Source organism: Arabidopsis lyrata (assembly GCF_000004255.2).
Source record: "Arabidopsis lyrata subsp. lyrata unplaced genomic scaffold ARALYscaffold_6, whole genome shotgun sequence".
Classification (NCBI taxonomy): domain Eukaryota; kingdom Viridiplantae; phylum Streptophyta; class Magnoliopsida; order Brassicales; family Brassicaceae; genus Arabidopsis; species Arabidopsis lyrata.
In genome coordinates this window covers 2,934,125-2,947,801 of record NW_003302550.1, presented here as the reverse complement: position 1 = coordinate 2,947,801, position 13,677 = coordinate 2,934,125, and the positions used below count along the sequence as shown (strand labels likewise).

At 40.8% G+C, this 13,677-nt stretch overlaps 5 protein-coding genes across 6 annotated transcripts; 4 read left to right on the top strand and 1 right to left on the bottom strand.

The window, feature by feature from the left end:
• Positions 1-6: 6 nt before the first annotated feature.
• On the bottom strand, positions 7-3,994 carry LOC110227861 (collagen alpha-1(I) chain; the record flags this gene model as incomplete). Its single annotated transcript, XM_021023726.1, is given in 5 exon segments — positions 7-641; positions 701-1,561; positions 1,592-3,782; positions 3,784-3,915; positions 3,917-3,994. Coding segments are annotated over 5 exon segments (3,897 nt in total), but the record flags the coding sequence as incomplete, so codon positions are not given.
• LOC9309382 (oleosin GRP-17) lies at positions 210-13,051 on the top strand. Its single transcript, XM_002873268.2, has 4 exons — positions 210-215; positions 2,554-2,559; positions 11,059-11,496; positions 11,679-13,051. The coding sequence occupies exons 3-4, from the start codon at positions 11,078-11,080 to the stop codon at positions 12,838-12,840; spliced, it is 1,581 nt and encodes a 526-aa protein (XP_002873314.1). The 5' UTR covers positions 210-215; positions 2,554-2,559; positions 11,059-11,077; the 3' UTR covers positions 12,841-13,051.
• LOC9309385 (oleosin-B1) lies at positions 4,909-5,731 on the top strand. The gene is made up of 2 exons (XM_021020549.1): positions 4,909-5,249; positions 5,358-5,731. Exons 1-2 carry the CDS (start codon positions 4,936-4,938, stop codon positions 5,497-5,499), a joined length of 456 nt encoding a protein of 151 aa, XP_020876208.1. The 5' UTR covers positions 4,909-4,935; the 3' UTR covers positions 5,500-5,731.
• Positions 6,914-7,899, top strand: LOC9309384 (major oleosin NAP-II). 2 transcript variants are annotated; one of them, XM_021020550.1, is made up of 2 exons: positions 6,914-7,221; positions 7,552-7,606. In XM_021020550.1, exons 1-2 carry the CDS (start codon positions 6,986-6,988, stop codon positions 7,604-7,606), a joined length of 291 nt encoding a protein of 96 aa, XP_020876209.1. In that variant the 5' UTR covers positions 6,914-6,985. The 2 variants fall into 2 exon arrangements, with proteins under 2 accessions (XP_020876209.1, XP_002873316.1); XM_002873270.2 differs by having other exon boundaries at positions 6,915-7,221; positions 7,541-7,899.
• LOC9309383 (oleosin GRP-17) lies at positions 8,798-10,112 on the top strand. The gene is made up of 2 exons (XM_002873269.2): positions 8,798-9,207; positions 9,453-10,112. The coding sequence occupies exons 1-2, from the start codon at positions 8,951-8,953 to the stop codon at positions 9,895-9,897; spliced, it is 702 nt and encodes a 233-aa protein (XP_002873315.1). The 5' UTR covers positions 8,798-8,950; the 3' UTR covers positions 9,898-10,112.
• Positions 13,052-13,677: the final 626 nt, after the last annotated feature.

Sequence of the window (13,677 nt, the reverse complement as noted above, 5' to 3'; positions counted from 1 at the left end):
GAAAATTCAAGGGAAAGAATTTCCGAATAGTCTAGGAATGATACCGGGTGGATATGCATCGGATGGAGCTGTCCCAAGTGGAGATAAATCGAGTGGAGCTACATCGGATGAAGATGCATCAAATGGAGTTTTACCGAATGAAGATACAACGAGTGCAGCTACACCAGGTGAGGATGCATCTGGTAGAGATACATCTGGTGGTGGAGTTCTACAGAGTGGAGATACATCTGATAGAATTGCACCGCGAGGACTCGCACTAGATACACCGGCATCGAGTGGACTTCCACCAAATGCATCTGTATCGGGTGGACCTCCATCGGATACACTTTCACCGGATACATCTCCACTGGATACACCTCTATCAGATGGATCTCCACTGGGTGGACCTGCACCAGAGGGATCTCTATCGGATGCATCTGTAACAGGTGGATCTATACTTGGTGGACTTATACCAAGTAGACCTACACCGGGTGGATCTCCATCGGATGCACCTGCACCGGGTGGACTTCCATCAGATGCACCTGCAGCAGGTGGACCTCCATTAGATGCACCTGCACTAGGTGGACCTCCATCAGATGCACCTGCATGGGGTGGATCTATATTGGGTGGACTTATACCGAAAATGCCTGCACCGGGTGGGTCTGCACCAGGTAGGCCATCACCGGTAGAGATGCAATGAGGGGACTTGCACCGAATGGACCTGCACTGGAAGGACCTATAAATGGTGGAGATGTATCCGGTGGAAGTTTTCCGGGTGGACCTCCATCAGATTCACCTGCAACAGGTAGATCTATACTTGGTGGACTTATGCCGAGTGGGCCTGCATCGGATGCACCTGCACCAGGTGGACCTCCATCAGATATATCTATACCAAGTGGACTTGTATCGGGTGTACCTGCACCAGATGCACCTGCACCGAGTGGGCCGGCACCAGCTGGGCCTTCACCAGGTGGAGATGCAATGAGTGGACTTACACCGGGTGCACCTGCACCGGCACTAGATGGACCTTTACCTGGTGGAGATGTATCAAGTGGAAGTTTTCCGAGAGGACCTCCATCGGATGCACCTAAAACAAGTGGATCTATACTTGGTGGACTTATACCGAGTGGATCTACATCAGGTGGACTTTCATCGGATGCACCTGCACCAGATGGACCTCCATCGGATGCACCTACACCGGGTGGATCAATATTGGGTGGACTTATACCGAGACGACTTAAACCGAGAGGACGTATACTGAGAGGACTTATACCGAGAGGACTTATACCAAGAGGACTTATACCGAGACTACCTGCACCGAGTGGGCCTGCACCGAGTGGGCCTTCACCGAGTGGGCCTTCACCGAGTGGAGATGCAATGAGTGAACTTGCACCGGGTGGACCTGCACCAGATGGACCTTTACCTGGTGGAGATATATCAGGTGGAAGTTTTCCAGGTGGACCTCCATCGGATTCACCTACAACAGGTGGATCTATACTTGGTGGACCTATATCGAGTGGACCTGCATCAGGTGGACTTCCATCGGATGCACCTGCATTAGATGGACCTCCATCGGATGCACCTCCATCGGATGCACCTCCATCGGATGCACCTGCACCAGGTAGATCAATATTAGGTGGACTTATACCGAGAAGACTTATACCAAGGGAACGTATACTGAGAGGACTTATACCGAAAGGACTTATACCGAGACTGCCTGCACCGAGTGAGCCCGCACCGAGTGGGTCTTCACCGGGTGAAGATGCAATGAGTGGACTTACACCGGGTGAACCTGCACCAGATGGACCTTTACCTGGTGAAGATGTATCAGGTGGAAGTTTTTCGGGTGGACCTCCATCAGATGCACCAGCAACAGGTGGATCTACACTTGGTGGACTTATACCGAGTGGTTCTGCATCAGGTGGAACTCCATCGGATGCACCTGCACTTGGTGGACCTTCATCGGATGTAGCTAAACCGGGTAGATCGATATTGGATGGACTTATACCGAGAGGAATTATACCGAGAGGACGTATACCAAGAGGATTTATACCAAGAGGACTTGTACCAAGAGGACTTATACCGAGACTACCTGCACCGAGTAGACCCGCACCGAGTGGGCCTTCACTGGATGGAGATGCAATGAGTGGATTTGCACCGGATGGACCTTTACCTGGTGGAGATGTATCAGGTGGAAGTTTTTCAGATGGACCTTCATCTAATACACCTTCAACAGGTGGATCTATACTTGGTGGACTTATACCGAGTGGGCCTGCAACGGGTGGACCTCCATCGGATACATCCACACCAGGTAGTCCTCCATCGGATGCATATGTACCGAGTGGTTCGATATTGGGTGGACTTATACCGAGAGGACTTATACCGAGAGGACTTATACCAAGACTGCCTACACCGAGTGGACCTTCACCGGGTGGAGATGCATTGAGTGGACTTGCACCGGGTGGACCTACACTGGATGTACCTGGTAGAGATGTATCAGATGGAAGTTTTCCGGGTGGAGGTGCTTCCCCAGATAAACCAGATAAACAAGTGCCAACTAAAACATCAAATAAGCCGACGACTAAACCAACAGATAAATCAGCTAAATCATCATCAAAACCGGTAGCTAAACCATCAACTAAACCGACATCTAAACCATCATCTAAACCGACATCTAAACCATCAACTAAATCGTCATCTAAACCATCACCTAAACCGACATCTAAACCATCAACTAAACCAACAATTAAACCAACCACTAAACCGACGTCCAAATCGACAGCTAAACCATCAACTAAACCAATAACAAAACCGATAACTAAACCAACATCTAAACTGACAAAAAAAACGGTAGCTAAACCATCATCGAAAGAAGCAGGTAAACCAACAATAAAGCCAACAACTAAATCGACATCTAAACCATCATCTAAACCGACAACTAAACCACCAACTAAACCGATTATTAAACCAATAGCTAAACCAACATCTAAACCAATAGCTAAACCATCAACTAAACCGATATCTAAACCAGTAACAAAACCGATATCTAAATCAACATCTAAACCGAAAACAAAAACGGTAGCTAAACCATCATCGAAAGAAGAAGGCAAACCAACAACAAAGCCAACAACAATGTCATCATCAAAACTGACAGCAAAACCGGTGGTAAAACCAGTATCAAAGTCGGTAGCAAAATCGACACCAAAACCAACATCAAAACCGATAGCAAAGCCGGTTACAAAACCGACAGCAAAACCAACATATAATCCGACAAAAAAGCCAGCAGCAAAGCCACCATCAAAATTGACTGTAAAGCCGGTAACAAAACCAACAGAAAAGCCGACTTCAAAACCGATAGCAAAACCGGCAGTAAAGCCAACATCAAAACTAATAGCAAAACCGGTGGCAAAACCAGTATCAAAGCCTATAGAAAAATCGACAGTAAAACCAACATCAAAGCCGGTAACAAAACCAGTTCCAAAAATGACAGCAGAACCAGAAGAAAAACTGGCATCAAAACAGGCATTAAAACCGACATTTAAACCTACAAAAAAGCTGGCAGCAAAGCAAGAATCAAAACCGACAACAAAGACGATAGCCAAACCGACAGCAAAGCCGGTAGCACAACCAGCAGCAAAGCCGGTAGCAAAACCAGCAGCAAAGCCGATATCAAAGACGATACCAAAACCGGTAGCAAAATCAGCATCAAAACCGGCAGTAAAACCAGCATCAAAACCGACAACAAAACCAACATCTAAACCAAAACCGGCCGCAAAGCCGACATCAAAACCGGCAGCAAAACCAACATCAAAACCGGCAGCAAAACCGACATCAAAACCAATAACAAAACCAACATCTAAACCAAAACTGGCCGCAAAGCCCGCAGCAAAACCAGCAGCTAAACCAAAGAAATGAAAAGAAATGCAGGACAAGGAAAAGATGATATGGAAATTTTTAATATGCATGTAATTATTAGAATTCCAAAATTAAATCTAGTTAATACTGTAATTACTAATTACGTGTTGATGAAACTGAAATTCTCAAATATCATTATATTAATATATGAGTCTTCTTCAACATCTTATAACATTCCAATTATTATTTATTTTTTTGGTAAAACATTCCAATTATTGGATGCCGAAAATTATCCTATTTGGTCTATTGAAGATTCTGATCGCCATGTTTGAGAGCACTCGAGTTTTGAATGATATTCACCTATCTAAGCCTCAAATGATTTGATACAAGATCGTTTGGTATCGGATTGCCATAACGATATACAGTTTCACCACTTGGTTCGTAAGTTCTCAAGTCTCAAACCCTTAATAAGAACCATGTAACTTTCTTGCTTTTTAGGACTCTTCAGTCATTTTCTGTCTCTTGTACCCATCTTCAACAGAGAGACCACTAAGGTTTTTTCCTTTTTTATCGTGGCAATTTAGTTTTCAATCCTCAATACTGCAATTAGCTTTTTGTTTGGTAAAAATACTGCAATTAGTTGATCATACTTATTCATATTTTATCGATTTTTAAAACATGTAAGATATAATACACAACCGAAACAAACTCTATCAAAACCACAGCAAATTAAAATCAATCTAACTGAACCAAACGAATTATAGTCAATCAAATTTTTAACGAAAACTGAACTAATCAAACCAACCATCGGTACGTACCCAAACCGAAATCCGAAAATAAACCAAAATACCTACAACTATTTTACAAGAAACCGAGAAAAAGAAAAGAGAAAAACAAAACGAGGCCAAGAAAGTGTGACAACCCATTTTCGCATGAAGAAAGAAAGAAGAAGAGGCATTGACGTGACGTAGAGCTCAACATTCACTCGCATCGTTTCGCATGGGGTAAGCAGGTGCCGTGCACGTAGACCACACCACTCTCTCTTCATTAAAATCCACTCTCCTAATTCATGAAATTCCACAATCATCCGATCAAACAATTATGGCGCCCTTTCCACTCTCTTTGATTTTTGGAAAGAATAAACGTCGCGACGACATACGATACCGACAAAAGCCGACGCTCAAGGGTGTTATGACGGCTTTTTTTGCCACTCAAGCTGCAATATTCCTCTTGTTGCTGGCCGGTCTATCTTTAACCGGCACAGCCGTGGCACTAATCGCCTCCATGCCGGTATTCCTAGTATTTAGCCCGGTTCTTGTACCCGCGGGTATAGCCACCACTATTCTTGCCGGAGGTTTAATGGCTGGAGGCACCTCTGGTGTGTCGGGTCTCACCATCTTAATGTGGCTCTACAAGTAATTAACCCACAAAAACATTCATTTCTACTATTAATATGTATGCATGATGCGCACACAAGCCGGTTACCACAATTTTTGATAATCAGACTTTGTTTTTGTGTCTAGGCAATTTACGGGTAGAGACCTTCCGAAAATTCCAGGATTGAATCCGGGCGGTGGAGCTGCAGCAGGTGGAGCTGCCCCTGCCGCCCCAGCTGCCCCAGCAGCTAAACCGGCAGCTAAGCCTGCAGCTAAACCGGGCGGATGAAAATAATTCAAGGACATAGACAATTTGATTTATATAATCATTGAAGTTCCATAAATTAAAGATAATTACCCATCTTTTTTTGCTAAATACTAATTATTACGTGTTGATGAAAGTAAACTTCTCAAATGTCATTCTCTTAATGTATGCCGTGCTACAGAAACAATAACATATGTATGCATGTTTATTGTCCAATATTTTTAAAACGAGGTTATATATATCACCGATTTCAACCTATCCAATGACAGTAGATTTTAACGTAATGTTTCAAATACATAATTGAATAACACTTATTTCAAAATACATCCAAATGCATTCAAACCCCCAATCCAATAACACCACCTTAGTTGAAAATTTTGAGATTTGACGCAAGTTAACCCACGCATCATCCGTGTGAATTAGTGAGTCTTCCACACTGAAATTCTTGTTTCGACCATCATACTCTGGTTTCCAATTAATAATCCAAACCTAAAATTTTGTTCGAAAAAATTTAAATATAAATTCCTGTATAGAAATATAAGTAAAAGGACAATATGTAATCAGTGAGACAATCCATCAGCCCAAAAGAGACTGCTGTTGTTGTTGTTGCAGCTTTGTCAAAGGTAAAAGTGGGAAATTATATACAAATTATAATAGTCTAAGGAGTGACCATTACTGACCACTGCGCCAAGGAACAACCGAACAAGTAGTCCATAGCTAATAATAAAGCCTAACATATTCGATTTGTCATTCTATCTTTAAATCGAAATTAATTGGAATCAGTTACAAAACTTAGTCATGTATTCGGTTTGATGAAAAAAAAAAAAAAAAGTCATGTATTCGGTTATTGTCTATGGTCAGGACTCAGGACCGTGCTGAAATAGAGCCACATACATAAACTAAAATTATTATTAAGATTGAATGGCTAAAAAAAACATTCATTCAAAGCTTAGCTTACATCTTTCCTTACTTTTTCCTATTGATTTATATATACTAAATGACAATTTTGTTTTTGGTAATATTTATTTCTTTAGTGACAATTATTTTTGTTACAATTTTAAAAGACCTGTCATACTAATAGTTAAAAATTTGTTAGCGATATGGTATCCAATTTTTTTTTTCTATTATCGAACTCTAATTTGAATTCTTGTTATCATTGTTAAAGTTTTTTTTTGGTTACAAATTTTCTTAGAAAACATGTAATAGTCACGAAGCGTATAGTTCGTAAAACCAAATGTAAGTCTGTATGGGATACGAAATCAAGATCATAACACAAGGAAAAGGCCAAAAACCGTGACAATCCACAGAAGAAAACAGAGAGACAACTGTGACGTGACGTAAGACATATCTCCAATTTCATTCAGATCGTTTTGCATGGAGCATGAATGTGTAGCGTAGCGTTCACGTAGACTTCCACTCTTTCTTGATAAAACCCCACTTCTTCCCACCACCAAATCACAAACCATTCCATCAGATCAAATCCCAGCCGTTTAATTTGATCATCCCAAAGATGTTTGAGATTATTCAGGCGGTTTTCGCTGCCGGGGCTGCACTAGCTCTTTTGACATTCTCCGCTATAACCCTCGGTGGCTCAGTGGTCGCATTTGCCATAAGCACACCACTTTTTGTCGTTTTCAGTCCCGTTCTCGTGCCAGCGACTATAGCCACTACATTGCTAGCTTCAGGTTTCACAGCCTCCGGTTCCTTTGGTGCCACGGCTTTCTCCATCCTTGCGTGGATCTACAAGTAAATTATTGAAAACAACTCGCAATTTGGTTTACTTTTATTAAATGTAGTTTTAGGCATATGAATCTACATGGGAACTTATATATATGCATGATTAGAATTTAGACATATAATATACATTTCAAAGGGTGAACATTCGGTATATATGGTACAGTTATTTTTAAGGATGTATAACCTTATTAAACTCTATCATGTTTTTGCAAGTTTGGTTTGACAACACTTTGGTTCAAACGCCTTGTTCATGTTCGATTCGTAATCTTTAGTTTATACAAATCAACGAATTTAATTTTAGTAATCAGAAGTATATGATTGTATGTAGGAGACGTACAGGGAGGGACCTGCCAAAAATTCCAGGATTGACGCCACCCGCGGCTCCGGCGTCTAATCCAGCAGGCTCCGGCGTCTAATCCTGCAGAATCGGGGAAATACGATTTGGCGTTTCCTAATTTGGGATGATGTAGGGAGGAACTTGATCATACTTAATTACTGGGGTTCCATAAATAAAATAAAGATTTATCCATCCTCTCTTTTATTAAATACTAGTTACCCCCGGATATTTCCAATATCATTCCATTGATGTATATCGTGTGTTACAAAAAGTATAATAAATGTAATCGTTTTTCTTGTACTTTTTTAATGAAGTAATATCAATGAGATTACCATAGATGGATTTTGGGATGTGATGCAAGTTCACTATATCTACACTAAATCGCTAATAGTATATGGAAGGGTTACTAATAGGTGAAATTTTTTAGTAAAGGTAAAGGCTTTCAAGACTGTTATATCTTTAAAACAAAGTTTACGCCTTCACAACTTTTAAATGTCACTGCGGATTTTCTCCTTAATCATGTCACTCGCTAATTGCATATGGGCTATATATATAGCTAATAACAAATATAACAACAACAAAAAACCATTCTTATGGCAAAAAAAGAGAAACACAACATCCATTCTTCCTTTTTCTGGGGTTATAAGTTGATGCATTGAAATTGAACAAAACAGCTGTGTACACAAAATTAAAAACCAAGCTTTGCTATTTCATTACAACACAATAAAATCAAAGACATAATTTGAGTTATTTTGTTTGTTAATAATTTGATGTTAAGGCCTACAAAAATTATATGAGAACTAGCTAGAGAAAACTGTTTAGTCAACAGATACATATTAAAATATAAAGTGTGAACAAAATGTATATTGTGATTAAGTTTGAGTTGTTCGAAGTGTCCGTACCAAATTTCATCCAAAAAAAAAAAAAGCCTTTGAACCAAATGATGAAGTGAGGAGTTTGTGGAGTGAGAGCTGGCCGAGAAATGTGATAAATCGCGATTGGTACGGACAACTACCCATCCTCAAGGTTAATTTACCTGGTTCAATGTTTTAGGTCATCATCAATTTTTTTTTTTTGGGGTCATGATTACTTGTAAGTTGTAATTATGCTTTGACTAAAACAATGGACCTGAGCGGGACCTTGTAACTTCTTAATTATTTATCGTACATTAAATATATAGAAAATCATCTTAAGAAATACATGAAACGCCAAACAAAAAGAAGAAGCAAATTTGGCGTGACTTAACGTAGATCTCTATTTACTTCCCATCGTTTCGCATGGAGCATGCATGTGTACCGTACGGTGCACGTACACCACACAACTCTTTTCATAAAAGCCCTCTATCTTTCCACAAACATCCGATTAGAGTAGCAACAATAGAGATCAAACGTAACTCACAAAATGTTCTCGTTTCTCATCCCAGTTGTACAGCTTTTTCAGGTGGTTATCGCTGGCGCAGCATCTGTAGTCTTCTTGCTGTTCGCCGGTATAACCTTCGGTGCCTCAATTGTGGGACTAACCATAGCCACACCGCTTTTTGTCATCTTCAGTCCGATTCTCGTACCAGCCACTATAGCCACTACTCTCGTAGTCGGAGGGGCTACGGCTACAGTTGCCCTCGGAGTGACGGCATTTGCTCTCATATTTTGGCTCTTTAAGTAAAATTTATTTATTTAATTTACTATTATTTTTTCCATGACTAAATTTTTTTAAAACCCTATTCAAACCCTCTACGTGCACATATCATATATACATCTATTTATCAAACGTCTTATAAGGCATGTGCATCTACAACGAACCTGCATAATGCATGTTTTTATTGGTTTTAATGTTAAATAATGGACGTTTTCAGCACAAAAAAAAAATCTTAATAGTTTTATGTACACTTGTGTGTGTGATGTAGACATAGGATTGGAGTAAAACCGAAGAACAATCCAGCTCCGAAAGGAGCCCCAACCAAAGCAGATCAACCGGGGGCGTCGGAAGGAGCGTCTGGAGATAAACCGGGAGAAATGTCAGGAGCAGGAGGACTGTCGGGAGATAAATCAGGAGGAGCGCCTGGAGATAAACGGGGAGAAATGTCAGGAGATAAACCGGGAGGAGCGTCAGGAGGAGGACCTGGAGGGGCGTCGGGAGGAGTGTCAGGAGGAGCGCCTGGAGGAGCGTCGGGAGGACCTGGAGGGGCGTCCGGAGGAGAGCCTGGAGGAGCGTCGGGAGGAGCGCCTGGAGGAGCATCGGGAGGAGCGTCGGGAGATAAACCCGGGGGAGCGTCGGGAGATAAACCGGGGGAAACGCCAGGACATAAACCGGCGGGAGCGCGAGGAGGTAAACGGCTTGCGTGGTGGTAAGGATGATCATATGGAGCAACTTGAAACTTAATTATTTGGTTTCATAAATTAAACCTCATGTATCCATCTCTTTTTAGTAAATATTAATTACCGTAGAAGAAATTACATGATTCAAATATCATTTCTATTAATGTATAACATGGTACAAAGAAACTATGAAACAATGCTTTGTTTAAATGAAGTAATTCATCGGTACTATAGCATATGTACATATATGAATGAGAATGGATCCAAGTTAACCAAAGCAACTGTATATGACTATGTGAAGTGAATGATTCAATCGTGAGATACTGAGAACATACGTGGTACGATCGAGGTTGACTTTCGGGGTTGGACGTTGAAGAAGACGAATTCATTGATTGGTTTATATATGGGCATGTATTACTTTATTCAAGTTTGTAACACTTTTAGCTTTTTCAATTCTATTCGAAACCAAAATATTGGGCTATCTTTATATAACCTTCAAGATAAATTCGACCAATTTTAGAAGAGCAAATTGAACCCGGCGGTTAGCGTTGGGTCCTTGGTCTCATCCTTGGTCTTAATAAGCCCAACTCCTTTTCAGTACAATTAAATCAAGAATTTCTAATAAATCAAGAATTTCTAATAAATCAAGAATTTCTAACCCATAGACATACATATCATTATTTCGTCAAACCGAGCCTATACCTAGTTTTGAGCTACATATCTCTCTCTCTCTTTTTTAAGAGGTTCCTTGGACCCATGGACCCATAATTTTTTTATTATTAGTTATGTAATATTAAATTTACCATTCAGAGCGACCTCTCGTCACTAGTGATACGGTCTCATATTCATGACCTCCATTAACCATCTTTCAGTCAAGTAATTTCAATCGAAATCCATCAAAATCAAATATTTAGCTAAGTAATTATATATGATATGGCTAAGACGTAAGTTATAAATGAAAGAAAACATTTGAGTTTTACAAGAAAGAATAAATGAAAGTGGCCTAAAAAACATGACAACCCACAGAGACACACACAAAAAAAAAAAAAAAAAAAAAAAAAAGAGGAAATGTGACGTGACGTAATCTCCATTCACTCCAATTGTTTTGCATGGAGCATTCATGTGTGTACCGTGCACGTAGTAGACCACACAACTCCTTTATAAAAGCCCTCTCTCTTTCCATCACCAAAACACAACAATCCGATCAGAAAATATGAGCGAAGAACTCAGTCAAAACCCATCATCAGCTCAGTCTCTGTCACTGAGAGAGGACAAAAATCGATTTCCTTTTCTGTCTTTGTCACAGAGAGAGGGCAGATTTTTTCCTTCGTTGTCTCTGTCAGAGAGAGAGGGAAGAAAGTTTTCTTTTCTCAGTATGTTCTCTTTTCTCATGCCATTGTTGGAGGTTATTAAGATTATTATTGCTTCCGTGGCCTCCGTAGTCTTCTTAGGCTTCGCCTGTGTAACCCTCGCTGGTTCTGCCGTGGCATTAGCCGTAAGCACACCGGTTTTCATCATATTTAGTCCCGTTCTCGTACCAGCTACGATAGCCACGGTTGTCTTGACGACAGGGTTCACGGCCGGTGGCTCCTTTGGAGCGACGGCCCTTGGTCTCATCTTGTGGCTTATTAAGTAAGATTATAACAAATTATATTGAGATCACTCGAGATTTATGCTTATATATTATTCATAAACATATAGTTTTATAAATATATTGAACTTCATTTGTTAACGTACTTTATAAATATATTGAACTTCATTTGTTTTCTTAATTAATCTCTACGTATATATACCTACTTTTTTGTGTGATGTAGACGTAGGATGGGAGTAAAGGCGAAGGATAATCCACCTCCGGCCGGACTTCCACCGAATTCGGGAGCGGAAGCAGGAGGAGCCCAAAGTCTGATCAAAAAGTCAAAGTCTAAAGGTGGGCTTAAGTTGCCAGCATGGTGTAAGAAGATGTTAGGAGGTAAATTCGGTGGTAAAAAAGGTAAGTCAGGGGGTGGAAAAGGTAAATTTGGAGGTAAAGGCGGTATGTCCGAAGGTGAAGAAGGTATGTCGTCTGGGGATGATGGTATGTCCGGGGGTGAAGGAGGTAAATCCAAACGTGGAGGACATAAATCTGGAAGTCGAGGAGGTAAATCAAAAAGTAAAAAAGGTATGTCCGGAGGGTCCGAGAGTGAAGAAGGTATGTCTGGAAGTGAAGGAGGTATGTCCGGAGGTGGAGGAGGTAAATCCAAAAGGGGAGGAGGTAAACGCGGAGGTCTTCGAGATAAATTCGGAAAGAAAGGAGGTATGTCCGGAGGTGGCGGAGGCATGTCAGGAAGTGAAGGAGCTATGTCTGGAAGTGAAGGAGGTATGTCCGGAGGTAAATCCAAAAGTAGAGGAGGTAAACTCGGAGGTCTTCGAGGTAAATACGGAAAGAAAGGTGGTAAGTCCGGAGGTGGAGGAGGCATGTCAGGAAGTGAAGGAGGTATGTCTGAAAGTGAAGGAGGTATGTCCGAAGGAGGTATGTCCGGAGGAGGTATGTCCGGAGGAGGTATGTCCGGAGGAGGTATGTCCGGAGGTGGAGGAGGTAAACACAATGGAAAAGGTAAACACGGAGGTCTTGGAGGTAAATTCGGAAAGAAAGGAGGCATGTCTGAACGTGGAGGAGGCATGTCAGGAAGTGAAGGAGGTATGTCTGGAAGTGAAGGAGGTATGTCCGGAGGTGGTATATCTGGGGGTGGAGGAAGTAAACACAAAATTGGAGGAGGTAAACACGGAGGTCTTGGAAGTAAATTCGGGAAGAAAGGAGGTATGTCCGGAGGTGGAGGAGGCATGTCAGGAAGTGAAGGAGGTATGTCTGGAAGTGAAGGAGGTATGTCGGAAGGTGGTATGTCCGGGGGTGGAGGAGGTAAACACAAAATCGGAGGAGGTAAACACAAACTTGGAGGAGGTAAACTTGGAAGTGGAGGTAGCCACATGGCGGAGTAAAGGCCAATGGTCGAGCAGTTCCAACATTAAGCATATCATTGCGCATTAGTTCAAGATTTTATGATTGGGAAAGTAAAAGAAAGAAAAAATGTTTTCTAATACGTTTTATGTTTATATGTAATGTTGAATCTGATTATTATGATAAAAAGACATAAATATGATACAATGTTTATTTTAAGAACAATAATAATGTGGCAGCACTTTTATTTCATTCTGTAGTAGAATTGCTTCTGTTATTCAATTATACGTAAGCATAGTATTATAAAGAGGAGGTTTTACTGGTTATTTTCTATCTTGTAATAGATTTTTCTGGTTCAAAATAGAAATTCAACTAACAAAGCGGTTTGGGTTTGTTGACAACAAAAATAAGCAATAGAACTTAAAGACGAATGGTATGAATATTTTTTTGAAGGTTTCAAGTAATTTTTTGCGACCGCAAATTAGTTGTTAAGGTTTCTAAGAATCATGTGTTAAGTTTAGATGAATAATTTTCAATACATAGTTTCTCACGTTCCAAGACTTTTTTCTATCATATCTCTCTCCAAATGTAAGCCTTAGGACTCGAATTTGGGGCTAACACTAAAACAGCTCTAATTAGTAGTTGATCAACCATTCATATTTGGTTCGAGCTTTTTAATTTCCATATGTGATCTGTACCATAAGACCCCTCTAAGTCTCTAACATATTCATGTGGTCGAGTGGTTTTGGTGAACCTTCAACAACATTCTTCTCGTCTCAAACCTGGCTCTCTCTCTCCATCCAACGGAAGAATAAGTGCAGGGTTCTCAGTTTTCCGGTTTATTTAGTTGCATTTTTAGAGCATGTGCAATGGATGAG